This window comes from Peromyscus californicus, unplaced genomic scaffold, assembly GCF_007827085.1.
Source record: "Peromyscus californicus insignis strain IS unplaced genomic scaffold, ASM782708v3 Scaffold_6__1_contigs__length_162567912, whole genome shotgun sequence".
Taxonomy (NCBI): domain Eukaryota; kingdom Metazoa; phylum Chordata; class Mammalia; order Rodentia; family Cricetidae; genus Peromyscus; species Peromyscus californicus.
Window position 1 is genome coordinate 84,828,228 of NW_026294584.1, and position 15,814 is coordinate 84,844,041.

Sequence of the window (15,814 nt, forward strand, 5' to 3'; positions counted from 1 at the left end):
AGGGACTGAGACACAGTGGATTTGAGGCCGGACCCCTGCACAGGGAGCCAAAGGGTGGAGCTTTTGTGGCAAGGCACAGAGCATGCAGGGCTTCATGTAGCACAGAGCATATCTGACCCAGGTGCACCCTGGAATTTAGGGCTAATGGAGAATAGCCCCCTCTGGGGTCATAGTCAAGGAGTGGCCTACAGTGGCGTTCCCCCTGAGGGGCCCATTCAGGGCATGGAGTCCCTCATAGTCTGCCACTATCTTGCACTTTAGAATCCGGGGTTAACAACAATCTTTTGTCCCCATGCTGCACCTTCCATACTGATGGGTGAGGCTCCTAAGACCTGCTCTGGGGGCTGCCTACTAAACCAGACCAAGGGTGACTCCAAGGACAAAATGGAATGTCACTACCTGTGGTTGCTAAGCTATGGCAGCTATGTTATAATGCTGTAACCAGGGATGCTTTGATCATTCAGATCCAATAGATTCTTTGTGTTGGTTCAGTGAAAGTTAATTCTACTTGGTTTTCATTTTTAAACTAGCTGATGATTCTTCACTGCAAAATGTTTATGTTAAAAATGGAGATATATAAATGTGTATGTATGTGGACATGTATGTGACTTAATTTAACTCTATATGTATGCTAGTTTTAACTGTATGTATGGGTATGTAACTTAGATCCAATTGTGTGTATGTGTGCAAGTAATTATTGTTTAGAAAAACAAGTTTTAAACAGCAACCATGTGGCTTTCCTCCATCTTGGTTGGTGACATGATGATATAGTCAGCCACATTGCTGGCAGTCATCTCTTACTAAGGTTATAAACATCTATTCAGATTAATAAAAGCTAACTTAGAGATTTACACCTAAGTACTTATGTCTTTGACAAGTGTTCAATAGCAAGCTTATAGAGAATTTAAATAGATGGCTACATGTGTTTAATAAATAAGGTATTTGATAAATATTAAAGCTGCACCTCAGTGCTTTTATATTCAAGAATGTACCTCGCTCTGGCAGCTAAACTTTGTAATTTAAGAGTCACCCAGGTAACAGTTACCAGAAACTGAGATTTTCATTTCCTGTGATACAGCAAGACAATGCCCTAGGCAAAGTGCTTGGAGCACCTTCTGATTCCATGAGTCTTGACCCTTTAGGGGTGAAAAAAGACAAAAAACAAAACAAAAAAACACAACTTTTTACAGGGGTAGCTTAGGACCACCTGTATGTCAGATGCTTGCATTGAGATTCCTAACAATGACAAAACTGCACTTATGAAATAGCATTGGGAAAGTTGAGAACTAGTGACTTGGAGAATGTTTCTCCTTACTCAAGGTCAATTCAGGCTTAAGAATGTATGTCTACCCTCTTTTTCCTTGCTAAATTTGTTAAGCTTAAGCTATTTGGATAAACTGACTCATATAAATATTGTATATTGATACTAAAAGGAACTTAGGGCCCTTCCATTAACATATGGCTATTTTGTTTTGATTTCTTTACTGAACCTATATTTGATACTAGAAGAGCTTTAATTCAACATCATTGTTTTTAAGGCTACTTATTGTAGAATTTTAGTGAACACTAGTAATTAGTCATCTTATAAATAAACACATTCTTTAATTATAGTCATGCTAAGTACTGATGTAATTAATTACAGGGATAAGCTGTACTTAGTCCCTTGTATATGTTTTCAAGGTTGAGCTTAAAACAAGTAACTAGAAACAAAGTTTGTTTATTCAGAATACCTGGACAGCCCTCATACCTCAGAGATCTGCAGAACATGGCATTTAAAATGTTTATCTAATAGCTTATTATATCAGACATACTCCCAGATCCTAGTAGTGATCCAAGGTCTCCAAAGAAGATTATGGGGCACGACAATGTCCCCACCTGGATTATGGCAATGCTGACCACTGAGCAAGATGCCCTGCCTGCTGCCAGGAACAGGCCCAGACTGTGAAAGAGCAGCAGGATACTGGAGAATTGATTGTACTCCTTTTACCTAGACAAAGTAAGATCAGTCTTTCCTGTGACTTTCTTCCACAGGAAAAATTCTCCCTTATGTGCCTGAAGGCCAAAGATTGATGATGTTCTGATACTTGTGCCTCCAATACTATAGAGACCTGGGTACAGACTGGGCCCTGTCATTTATAGAATCAGAAGCTGCTCAGTCTGCACTTAAATTTATTCTTCTAGAATCTCTGATAGTACTGATGGCTAGGCTAGCTATAACTTTGTCAGCTTGGCAGCATTAGATAATCAGATCCTATAGGTCTTTCACTTGCTTAGAGTTACCCCAAGGTATTTTATGGTGATATTTTATTTGTATTAAAATGTTATTTGTATGTTAATAAATAAAGTTGCCCAGGGGTCAGAGCTATTAGCAAGCCATAGGAAAGCAGGGCAGTGGTGGCGTAAGCTTGTAATCCCAGCACTTGGTAGGCAGAGCTGGGTAAGTCTCTGTGTGTTCAGGGATACAGCCATTATTGGATACACATGCCTTTAATCTCAATACCAATCATGGAAAACCTGGAGGCCTATACAGACAGGCCGTGAGGAGGTGGTCATGTGGTTGGGTTTACAACCAATGAGAAGGCAGGACAGGAACTCTATATAAAGACTTTAACACAGGGGTAGCTCTGGTTCGGAGAGGTAGGACCACCGCAGGAGGAAGGGTAAGGTTTTAGCTCTTAGCTCTGACCTCTTGGCTTTCTTCTTTGCATTGGTTCTGTGTTTCTTATTTAATAAGAAGGTTGTTTACATCTACAGTATTTTATATTATTTGTGGCTATTATAAAGGGTGATGTTTCCCTGATTTCTTTCTCAGCCCCTTTTTCATTTGTATATAGGAGGGCTACTGATTTTTTTAATTAATCTTGTATCATGCCACTTTACTGAAGGAGTTTATCAGCTGTAGGAGTTCCCTGGTAGAATTTTTGGGGTCACTTATGTATACTATCATATCGTCAGCAAATAATGAAAGTTTGACTTCTTCCTTTCTAATTTGTATCTCCTTGATCTCCTTTTGTTGTCTTATTGCTATAACTAGAACTTCAAGTACTATATTGATTAAGTATGAGGAGAGTGGACAGCCTTGTCTTGTTCCTGATTTTAGTGGAATTGCTTTGAGTTTCTCTCCATTTAATTTGATGTTGGCTGTTGGCTTGCTGTAAATTGCCTTTATTATGTTTAGGTATGTTCCTTGTATTCCCGATCTCTTCAAGACCTTTATCATGAAGGGGTGTTGGATTTTGTCAAAGGCTTTTTCAGCACCTAATGAGATGATCATGTGGTTTTTTTTTTAAGTTTGTTTATATGGTGTATTACATTGACAGATTTTCATATGTTAAACCATCCTTGCATCCCTGGGATGAAGCTACTTGGTCATGGTGGAAAATTGTTTTGATGTATTCCTGGATTCGGTTAGCCAGTATTTTATTGAGTATTTTTGCATCAATGTTCATGAGGGAGATTGGTCTGTAGTTCTCTTTCTTTGTTGCATCTTTATGTGGTTTGGGTATCAGGGTAACTGGAGCCTCATAAAAAGAATTTGGTGGTGTTGGGGATTTAGCTCAGTGGTAGAACTCTTGCCTAGTAAGCACAAGGCCCTGGGTTCGGGCCTCACCTGCAATAAAAAAAAAGAATTTGGTAATGTTCCTTCTGTTTCTATGGTGTGGAACAATTTGAAGAGTATTGGTATTAGCTCTTCTTTGAAAAACCTGGTAGAATTCTGTGCTGAAACCATCTGGTCCTGGGCTTTTTGGTTGGGAGACTTTTAATGACTGATTCTATTTCCTTAGGGGTTATTGGTCTATTTAAATAGTTTATCTGGTCTTGATTTAACTTTGGTATGAAAGTCATCCATTTCTTTCAGATTTTCCAATTTTGTGGAGTACAGGTTTTTGAAGTATGACCTGATGATTCTCTGGATTTCCTCATTGTCTGTTGTTATGTCCCCCTTTTCATTTCTGATTTTGTTAATTTAGGTTTTCTCTCTCTGCTTTTTGGTTAATTTGGATAAGGGTTTATCTATCTATCTTGTTGATTCTCTCAAAGAACCAACTCTTTGTTTCATTGATTCTTTGTATTGTTCTTTTTGTTTCTATTTCATTGATTTCAGCCTTCAATTTGATTATTTCCTGGCATCTGTTTCTCCTGGATGAGTTAGCTTCTTCTTGTTCTAGAATTTTCAGGTGTGCTGTTAAGTCACTAGAGTGAGATTTCTCCAACTTCTTTATGTGGGCATTCAGAGCTATGAGTTTTCCTCTTAGCACTGCTTTCATGGTGTCCCATAAATTTGGAAATAAGGTATAGCCAGCTGGTTAACTCATTTTTAAGAAAAAGTTTGCATAAGTCACAAAGGTTTAAATATGGGTCTGAGAAAGATCTGAAGATATGAAAGTCTATGCAAGTGTTGAGGGTCTAAGAATGTTTTAAGATATATAAAGGTCTGAGGATATGAAAGCTTATAAGCTTTGAGGATCTCAGAAAATGATTTCACATATAGATGCAAGTTGTAAAGATATAAATAAATGATATAGATTATGAGATAGGTTTTGGATTGCTCTCCAACTCTATGATATAAAAGTTCAGATCCTACCATTTAATAAAGTTCTGATAAGCAGGTAGAACAATAACTACTTACTGTTCAGCCACAAGCTCAATATTTTAGATTTATTTTGGTTGTCATCTAAATATAAACTTAAAAGTACTTCTCATCAGGCCAAAACAAAACATCTCTGAACAATATATACCTGGCTCTCTAGACATAAGGAAAATGCACAGATTTTTAACTCAAATCTGTAGTTCTTGCTAGTACTCAAAGGTATGAGTTCACTTCATCTGCCTTATCTATGATGTGGATTTCAGTATAGATTTGTAATACTAATGTATCTAACTTTTATGTCATTTTGTAAGCTAATTCATACAGGCCTCAGACAATTAAAAGAGTTATAAAACTTGGATTCACTTCGCAGAGGTCAGAAGGATTCCAAATAAGTACAGCTCAAATTTTCCCCACTTGTCTATCCCTAAGGATGGTATTTTTTCACTCTCCTGGTCTTGGGACTCCAGCCCTTTCCAATTACTAAGAATACGGGCCTAAAAGTTCCAAATAAGTTCATCAATTTTAACTACTCTTCCTACTTTAAATTTGTCTCACCAGGTTTCTACTTGGCTGGCAGACAACTCCAAGCTTCAGTTCCTGACTACACTGCTCTAGATGACTATAAACTCTGGACTTGCTAAAAGCTGATGTGGACTATGGTGATATTTTATTTGTGCTGAAATGTGATTTTATTTTTATGTTAATAAATAAAGTTACCTGGGGGTCAGAGATAATAGCAAGCCATAGCAGAAGCTGGACAGTAATGGCATACAACTTTAATCCCTATCACACGACAGGCAGATCTCTGTGTGTTCAAGGATACAGAAAGCATGGAGACACATGCTTTAAGATCAATACCAACCACAGAGGACCTGGAGGTCTGTATAGACAGGCAGTGACGAAGAGGTTATGTGGTTGGGTTTACAACCAATGAGAAGGCAGAATAGAAAGTCAATAAAAAGACAGACACACAGGAAGTAGGTCTCTTTCTCAAGGGAAGGACAGCAGTGGCAGTGGGTGGTAAGAAGGTGGTTTTAGTCTCAGCTCTTAGCTACTGCTCTGATCTCTTGGGCTTTTAACTGCATTTGTCTCTGTGTTTCTTATTTAATAAGACCATTACATTTACAGTAGGGTATGCAATATTTACATTATTAAAATGGAATTTAAATGAAAACCATTAAATGTGGCAAATAAAATGATTATATCATGTGGAGGTTTGAATGAGAATGGCGCCCATATTATCATAGATTTGAATGCTTATGCATCAGGGAGTGGCACTATTTGAAAGGATTAGGAAATGTAGCCTTGTGGGGAGAACTATTGTAGTGGGTAGCCATTCCAGCTTTGATCTGGAAGTTCCAACCCCCATTGAGACTTCGGCAACTGTCACGCCTACAAGGCGGGGCGAAAGGAGGCGCCTGGGGACCTGAGATCTGGATCGGTGGGTGCTCTCTCTGTTGCGGGACCCCGGACTGGAGAGGTGTACCAAGCAGAGCTCCAGAGAACACCGCTGGACTGTGATACACCTTCCCCAGACTCCGCGACCTACCTATCCCTTAATTTGTAAGTTACGCCGTTAAATAAATCTCCTTTTAACTACGTGGAGTGGCCTTAATAATTTCACCAATAAACTATGACTGAAATTGGGCTTTGAGCTTTGAAAAGCCAAAATCAGGCCAAGCAGATTGTGCTTCTTGCTGCCTACAGATCTGTATATAGAATTCTCAGCTACTTGTCCAGCGCCATGTCTGCCTCTATGCCACCACTCTTCCCTCCCTAAAAAAGGACTAAACCTCTGAAATTCTGAACAAACACTGTTTGAATGCTTTTTTTTTTTATAAGAGTTGCCATAGTCATGGTGTCTGTTCACAGCAATAGAACATTGACTAAGAAATATAGTAAAGGAGACAGTTTAATAGAGGAACATGTATCAGTTCCTGATTGCTTCAATGGATAATGTTCAGTCAGAAAGGCAGAGGAGTCCTGCAGAATCAAAATAGGTTTTCATTCAGCTTTAACACCACTATTACTGGTTGAAGAGAGGGGATATGTTCGCCATTTTCCTGAGACAAATGCAATATCATTGTTATTGCAGCTGATGGGGCCTGAAATGCATGACCAGTGAGGTATAGCCATGGTACTCATGCTCCAAGGCCCTCAGCTGCAACAAATAATGAAGAGTTCCTCAGCATTTCTCTCTCACAGAGAATTAACAGGTTTGGCAGCTGGGCTGCCCCAAGCAAAGATGTTTTTGTTAGGGTCTGAATCACTGTGGGAGGAGCATGTGTACCTTGGAAGCAGTAATATACTCCCAAATCCTCAGGCTCCACTCTGCTGATCTTGAGTGTGAAATCTGTGCCTGACCCACTGCCACTGAACCTGTCTGGGACTCCAGAATATCTATTGGAAACCCTGTATATCAGGAGCTGTGGAGACTGGCCTGGCTTCTGTAGGTACCAGTACAAATAGGTGTTTCCATTACTATGTACAAGGCTCTGACTAGACCTGCAAGAGATAGAGGCTTTATCTCCAAGGCTGACAGGCAGGGAGAGTGGAGTTTGAGTCATCACAACATCCCCTCTGGAAGCTGAAATAAAGATAGAGAAGAAAAAAGTCATGGACAAACTTAGTTTAGATGTTTATATTACATAAGATGCTTTATACACTAAAATTTGCTTTTTAACAGAACAAGTGAACTAACAGCTCTAAGGGGCTTCTAGCTGTTATTTAGATCATCCCAGTCCATCTGTGTCATAACCTGCATTGCAATACAGGTTCCTTCCCATCTGGGTCCTCCCTCTCACAGATGTAAATCTCAGAGGCCCCATCCTGGAGAATAAGATCCATCTTCCCTACATGGACAGAACCCATGTGATCAGCAGTGAGACTCAGGGCTCATCCCCACTCTCCATCCTCCTTTCTCACTGTTCTTACCAGGAATCCTGAACACCAGCAGCACCAACAGCATAACAGGAAACTTCATTTTGAGGAGGCAGTCTGAGGAGACTAATCAGTCACTGCAAGAGGACTACTTTTATCTCAGACTAAGAAGGGTGGGTCCTCCCTAGGGAGCAATATGCAAAGGCCTGGGTTAGTGCTGCATTATAGGCAGAGTAAAGAGTTATGAGGATTTTCATGCTGGGCCCTCCTTCTTTATCAGAGTCAGAACAAAAGGGCAAAAAGGAGCAAAGCTGTTTCTGTGCCCAAGAGCGGCCTCCTGGTGCTTTTCTGATGAAGGAGGGTGAAGATGGTACACTGGTCTCCACGGTCCAACATAAAGACTCAAAGCATGAATAACAGAAATTCATGTTGTTAGTGTGTAGGGGACTTGAAGGTCCAAGATCAAGTACCAGGAGGTAGTCATTGCACACTCTCTTTCAGACTATACTTCTAGTTGGCCCCTTCCATGTCTGGCTCTCACAGAACTTTTCCTGAAATGAAAAAAGTAATTTGATCATGGTATCAACATAATTTATTCAATTTTCCCCTCCCATTTCTTTTCACACTATGGGACAAAATGTCATATGGACTTACCAAAGTTTCTAGTGTCTAATATTTTGCAATATAATATAAGCAAAAGCTTGTATATCTATAGTATAATTTTATTAAAAATATACATATGTCCAGGTAAAATTAGGATATAGTGGATCATGATTAATGTGCTTTTAACACGATGCTTGAGAAAATGTAAATAAAATAATATTTTCATTTTCAAACAGCTGTGGGAAATGAAGAGTAGATGACATAATGTTCCAAAGTGGAGGTTTCTGTGGGTGACATCAGTTTGTGTACCATCATGCTCACAATTGAATTAGATAAACCTAAGTGTCTAAAGGAATTTTGGCTTGTCCAAGGAAGGACACTACTAGAAAAAGCTTCTAATTGAGCTTTGGCAATGTATATACTTTCCTCAAATTTCTGGTTGGAGTTCTTTGTCCAGAAAGTGAGGTCGTATGAGCCAGTCCATGTTAGAGTGCTGTTTGTTGTTCTCCTTTTTCAGGTTATGTTTAGGCAGCAACATTGGTGAGACGTATTAGGTGTAGCTTCTGACCTAGACACCTAAGAAATGCTGGGAACAGGAGAAATAATCTTCTTCAAGAAAAGCATGCCAATTGGTTATGCAATAGTAAATGGTCAGCCCTGAAACTGGATAAACAGAAGCAACATCATAAGGTCTGCTCAGATTGTACTTATGTATTTAGGATTACATAAATATAATACTTACATATGTATACATATCCTTATATTTATATATACATGTCTATGCATCCACATGTGCATGTGTCTATATTATACCTACATGTACTTGTATATATCTATACATATATTTACACACACACATATATACATATATATGCTACAACAATTTACAAAGTGACCATGAACTTGAAAGTAAGCAAGAAGTATGTGGGAGGGTTTGAAAGGGGGAAAGGGAAGTGGGAAATGATATAATTACATTATAATCTCCTATAAATTGATCCTTTTATTAAATAATGCATTTAAGCTAAACTCTTAATAGCAGGCATGGTTTCCTTGAACATTTGCTGAGATAATCTCTAAGAAATGTGATGAAGTAGACGGGCTCCAAATGCTGAGGGAAACTTCCAATCTTCTTAGGATTTACCCCTTCCACCCACATTGATGCACTGATTCTTTTTTTTTTCATTTTTCTTTATTAAGAAATTTTCTACTCACTCCACATACTATCCACAGATCCACCCTCCTCCCTCCTCCCATCCCACAGCCCTCTTTCCCAAACCACACCAAGTCACCACATTCCCCAAATTGAGGTCTCCCGTGGGGAGTCAGCAGAGCCCAGCACATTGACCCTAGGCAGGTCCAAGCTCCTTCCCACAGCACCAAGGCTGGATGCACTGATTCTTTACATTTATCTGAGGCATGAACCTTGAGTAATAATGCACCAACCCTCCCAGGTTTAAATATTCTTTCTGATCCTCTTATCTTAAAAACAAGGTCTCTCTTGAGTGACTATTTTCTCTCAAGTCATCCCCTTGTTTGTGGTAGGGACAAAATGAACCTCAAGTGTTCATGTGTGTTCTCCTTGAATGATTAAGAATGTGTTAAGTTTTTCTCTGCTGAGTAGTATTCCATTGTGTATATGTACCACATTTTGTTTATCCATTCTTCAGTTGAAGGGCATCTAGGTTGTTTCCATGTTCTGGCTATTACAAACAATGCTGATATGAACATAGCTGAACAAATGCTCTTATGATGTGGTTGAGCATTCCTTGGGTATATGCCCAAGAGTGGTATAGCTGGATCTTGGGGGAGATGGATTCCCAATTTTCTAAGAAAGCGCCATATTGATTTCCAAAGTGGTTGTACAAGCTTGCATTCCCACCAGCAGTGGAGGAGAGTTCCCCTAGCTCCACATCCTCTCCAGCATAAGGTGTCTTCAGTGTTTTTGATCTTAGCCATTCTGACAGGTGTAAGGTGGTATCTCAGAGTTGTTTTGATTTGCATTTCCCCGATGATTAGGGATGTTGAACAATTCCTTAAATGTCTTTCAGTCATTTGAGTTTCCTCTGTTGAGAATTCTCTGTTTAGTTCTATAGTCCATTTCTTAATTGGACTGTTGGGCATTTTGATGTCTAATTTCTTGAGTTCCTTATATATTCTGGATATCAGTCCTCTGTCAGATGTGGGGTTGGTGAAGACCTTTTCCCATTCTGTAGGCTGTCGCTTTGCCTTGTTGACCGTATCCTTTGCTCTACAAAAGCTTCTCAGTTTCAAGAGGTCCCATTGATTGATTGTTTCTCTCAGAGTCTGTGCTACTGGTGTTCTATTTAGGAAGTGGTCTCCTATGCCAATGCATTCAAGACTACTTCCTACTTTCTCTTCTAGCAGGTTCAGAGTAGCTGGATTTATGTTGAGGTCCTTGATCTACTTGGACTTAAGTTTTGGATTTGTAGACAAATGGATGGATCTAGAAAAAATCATCCTGAGTGAGGTAACCCAGACTCAGAAAGACAAACATGGTATGTACTCACTCATAAGAGGATACTAGACATGAAACAAGGATGACTTGTCTGCTACTCACATCACCAGGGAGGCTACCTGGAAAACAGGACCCCAAGAAAGACACAGGGATCGCCCAATGACAGAGAAATGGAATGAGATCTACATGAACAGCCTGGACATGAGTGGGGGTAGTGAAAGGCGAGGGTCGAGGGAAAGAGAACTTGGGGGAGCGGGAGATCCCAGCTGGATCAACAACAGAGAGGGAGAACAAGGAATAGGAGACCATGGTAAATGAAGATCACATGAGAATAGGAAGAAGCAAAGTGCTAGAGAGGCCCACAGAAATCCACAAAGATACCCACACAACAGACTGCTGGCAATGGTCGAGATACAGCCCGAGCTGACCTACTCTGGTGATGGGATGGCCAAACACCCTAATTGTTGTGCTAGAAACCTCATCCAACTACTGAGGAATCTGGATGCAGAGATCCATGACTAGGCCCTGGGTGGATCTCTGGGAGTCCAATTAGCGAGAATGAGGAGAGTTTATATGAGCGAGAATTGTTGAGACCAAAGTTGGATAAAGCACAGGGACAATAGCCAAATGAATGGAAACACATGAACTATGAACCAATGACTGAGGGGTCCCCACTGGATCAGGCCCTCCGAATGGGTGAGACAGTTGATTGGCTTGATCTGTTTGGGAGGCATTCAGGCAGTGGGACCGGGTCCTGTGCTCATTGCATGAATTGGCTGTTTGAAACCTGGGGCCTATGCAGGATTGTTTGGCTCGGCCTGGGAGGAGGGGACTAGACCTACCTGGACTGAGTCTACCAGGTTGACCTCAGTCTGTGGGGAAGGCTTTGCCCTGGAGGAGATGGGAATGGGGGGGGGGGGGGTTTGGGGGGAAGGTGAGGGGGGCGGGAGGGGGGAGAACAAGGGAATCTGTGGCTGATATGTAGAACTGAATTATATTGCAAAATAAATTAAAAAAAAAAAAAGAATGTGTTAAGTGCCCTAAGGTACATTCGGCTTGGAATTCTATTAACCGTCAAGTCATTAAATATTTAGAATTATCCTTGAACCATGGTCCTCACTGAGCTTTAAATTTGAAATGCAGGGAATCAACTCTATGATTCATTCTAAGGAATATATCTCAGTTTCTATGTGGGTTGCTAGCTCAATCTTAACTCCACCAAATTCCCAGCCTAACTATTGTATGAATGGCAGCCTTCTCTCATGTACCTTTCATGTTCCTACACACCACAGCAACCAGGGCTCAACAGTCAGAATCATACCTCCCCTCCAGAAGGTGAAGGAAATACATACACTTTTTCATTATCCCTTATTCATCCAAATTCTGTAGCTGAAAGTTCTCCTGTGTCCCACCCAGTCTGCAGCCACTCAGACCTAAGTAAACACACAGAGGCTTGTATTAATTAAAACTGCTCAACCATTAGCTCAGACTAACTACTGACTTGCTCTTACACTCAAATTCAGCCCATTTTTGTTAATCGATATGTTGCCACATGTTCTCTGGCATTACCTGTGTGCCATCACATGGTGCTCCCTGGACAGTGGGCTAGCATCTCCTGACTCAGCCTTCTTATTCCCAGAATTCTGCTTGTCTGCTTATCCCACCTATACTTTCTGCCTGGCTACTGGCCAATCAGCCTTTTATTAAACCAGTGTACAAAAGCATTATCCCAAAGCATTTCCCCTTTTCTGTTTAATTAAAAAGGAAGGTTTTAACCTTAACATAGTAAAATTACATATAACAAACAAGAATTCCAGTTACAATATCTAATCTATTTGTCTTTTTTAAAATTAAAGAAAATATTCTATCTATCCTATATTTGTGAGTCTAAAGTTTCTTATCTACTTACCTTTTATCATAACTAAAGAAAATTATAATTATAACTTTCTAGTCTTCAACTACACCAAAGACCTCAGAAGGATATAATATTACCTAAGTAAACAGGAGGTGCATTTTAAGCAACTTCCAACAATCTAGAAAAAGCAGAGACAGCTGCCTGCCTGGACAGTTACCCAAAGCTCCTCAGCAACATTGGGGCATCCATCTTCGGTCCACAGGCCTAGAATCTCTTAGTTGCTTCTTCCTGTGTCATATAGATAGTCTGACAGTTTCTTCTGAGAAGCAGGACCCTTAAGGACCACATCACCTAATAAAGTTCAGTGGTCACCTTCCTATGAGTCCTGCATGTCCAGTTTATACAACATATTATCAAACAGTCTACACAAGGGCACGTTTTTTTTGCCCAGTGGCGAACTATTCCCAAAAAGACAGCAAATTCCATAATGAGTTTATTCAATATCCATTATCTTCTCTGAAGTAAATTGGTCTTGCTGGGAGCAGACATGTCTCAGTGTCCAGAAAATCGATGTCCTTAAGACATTTTAAATGCCATTATCCATAGGTCTTTGAAGTGTTTGAAGATTAACTGTCTAATTGAATTATATCTATGTAAACCTAGAAAACTTAACATGACTATGTTTGACTATCATAGAAGACTAATTATTAATCTGTATTTCTAATTATTTATTACAATTTAAATGAGCTGCAGAAGCATATACCTTAAACAAGAGTAGAAATATGCATACAGTATAACAAAATTAACTTTAAATTTGTATCAATAAACTAAAATCTATAGCAAAATAAAACAAGTGGCTCTTTAAAAGTTGATTCAATAATCTGCCCTTTCATCCTATCAAATCTATATCCTATCCCACATATTTCTTTAGAAAGAGATTGTGTTTATAATCAACCTGATTTGAATAAAAATAAACATTTATAAACAATATTTTGGAAATTTGGACAAAGCTTCTCATACTACTTCCTGCTGATAGGGGCACCGATAATCTTATGGGGATCCTGAAAAAGTTAAGAATTATGGTCAAGTCCTGACTGGAGTAGTCTGTGAGACTGTGTTGTCTCAGCCAGTTTCTTTGAAGCTGTCTTCGATGTTGGGCCATAGCTGTCATTAGAGACCTTTCAGGGGTCTTGGTTAATCCATCCATATTAGCCTAGAAGCAATTCAAATGTTCTCATCTTCTTTGGAAACAAAATCAGAACCTCTTTTCAAAAGCAATGTATCCTTAGACATACATTTTGAAATTGAGATAACTTTAAAATATACATATTGATTTAACTCAGCAGTTTTTACAATCAAATAACTTTCCGCAGATAAAAATATCAAAGACAACACAATCCAGATTCTCTGTGTAATATCCATATTTATGTGGCTTATTTTTATACTACCTTTACTGTCTCTTTAAAGACTTTACTTTTTAAAACTATTTCTTTTTATAACTGTCTATATTCATTTTCTTCTCTCTTCCAAGTCTACATACATTTTTGCACACACTGTAAACCATTTAAAGTCTAATTCCATCTGAATCTGCCTTATTGTGCATCAATGCTTTAAACTGCAGTGGCTAGTATGGAAGCAGAGGCCTTGGCTGCTGACTCTGCCCACTCAGCTTTTCTTATTTATTTATTTATTTATTTATTTATTTATTTATTTATTTATGCATTACATTGTTAAATGAACAGTATAAGTACAATATCTTCAACAATATTAGAGAGCTTTTCAAGATGGTGGAGATAATTCACTGCCAGCTCTGGGAGCCATGCTGTCTGCTGACTCTGCTAGGCAGTGGGTCCATGCCTCATCCAGCTGCTTGTAGCTCAGAAACCTCTTCTAATTTTTTTTTTTGTATTAGCAAAAGCTAAATCCACCACACATCAGCATACTGTTCAGCTTGGAGATGCCTCTGTGTACCAGGGCAGGTATCCATCATGTTGCAGTTCAAGCCCACATGCTGCGAACCAAGTATAGAGTAGCTCACCCACCATAGAGTAGCTCAAGCCCGCAGGCTACAGCTGGCCTGAGAGACACACTAGGAAGCTGTTTTTAGCTCCCTTCTAGATTCTTTTTTAAAGCTTTCTCGGCTTTTAGGTGGAAACTATGGCCACCATGTCTGGGTGCCAATTGTAGCTGACGTTTTCCTGGTCCCACCTGGCTCACCGTCAGGACAAATCTCTCTCACCTGCCAGTCCCACAGCTGCTTGGACCCAAATAAACACAGAGAGGCTTATATTCATTATAACTGCTTGGCCATTAGCTCAGACTTATTACTAGCTCTTATACATAAATTTAGCCCATTTCTGTTAATCTATATGTTGTCACATGTTCCATGGCTTTACCTGTGTGCCATTACATGCTGCTCCCTGGACAGCAGGCTGGTATCTCCTGACTCAACCTTCCTCTTCCCAGAATTCTCCTTGTCTGCACATCCCACCTATACTTCCTACATAGCTACTGGTCAATCAGCATTTTATTAAACCAGTGTAGAAAAGCATTATCCCACAGGAGAGGGATGCTTAGCACTTGGTCAGTTTAGCTAAACAATATCCAATTCTCATCTAGAGTCTGTGGACTCATTGTAAGGTGTGTTTCACCATATTTAAAGTACACAGATCTGTAGTGATTCTCAAATCCCTAAGAAAGCATTTGGTTATATAACAGCAGTGTCATGGCTGTGCAGGTGGGCACATGTCACTAGTCAGTTCATCCTAGTAGACTGTTGGGTTCCTGCAAGTGTGAGATCATCAATGTCTTCTCTGTCCCAGAAAACTTCATACCATCTTCCAGAACTATCAAAGCTATCCAGCCATATAATAGCTTCCAACTCATTTCAACCTTCATTTTGCTATATCATATAGTCAAAGTACATGGTATCATCATTAATATGGCTGTATCATCTAGATCTTGTGGACAAGAGACAAGCTATTTATTGTTTGGTGACCTCTGTGTCCCCCCTCACCAAAAAATCACAGTGATGTAGTCATGCCTGTTTAATAATGTAGCTCTGGGGACAGCATTTTCCAGCTATACCTGATATTGCCCTTAAAACATTTTTTTAAATTTAATAAATTATATTTTTGTGTGGTAAAAGACCTTGTGGTTCCTTCATATCTAAAGCACATTCTATTGGGTTAGTTTCTATAAAGTTTACTTCTTGAATTCTTTGGGTATTCTAAATATCAATTATCTGTCAGATGTACAGCTGACAAATAGTTTTTCCCTTTCCACAAACTTGCTCTTCATTCAATTGACTATTCCCTTTGCTGTATAGAAGACTTTTAGTTTCAAAACATCCTATTTGTCAATTGTTGGCCTTATTTCTAGAATGAAATTCAGAACAGGAGATCCAGAT

General features: G+C 39.5%; 1 gene segment (V, D, J or C); it reads right to left on the minus strand.

Annotated features, from left to right (window-relative positions):
* Positions 1 to 6,732: 6,732 nt before the first annotated feature.
* Positions 6,733 to 7,596, minus strand: LOC128099640 (Ig kappa chain V-II region 26-10-like). The segment is given in 2 exon segments: positions 6,733 to 7,178; positions 7,526 to 7,596. Coding segments are annotated over 2 exon segments (495 nt in total).
* Positions 7,597 to 15,814: the final 8,218 nt, after the last annotated feature.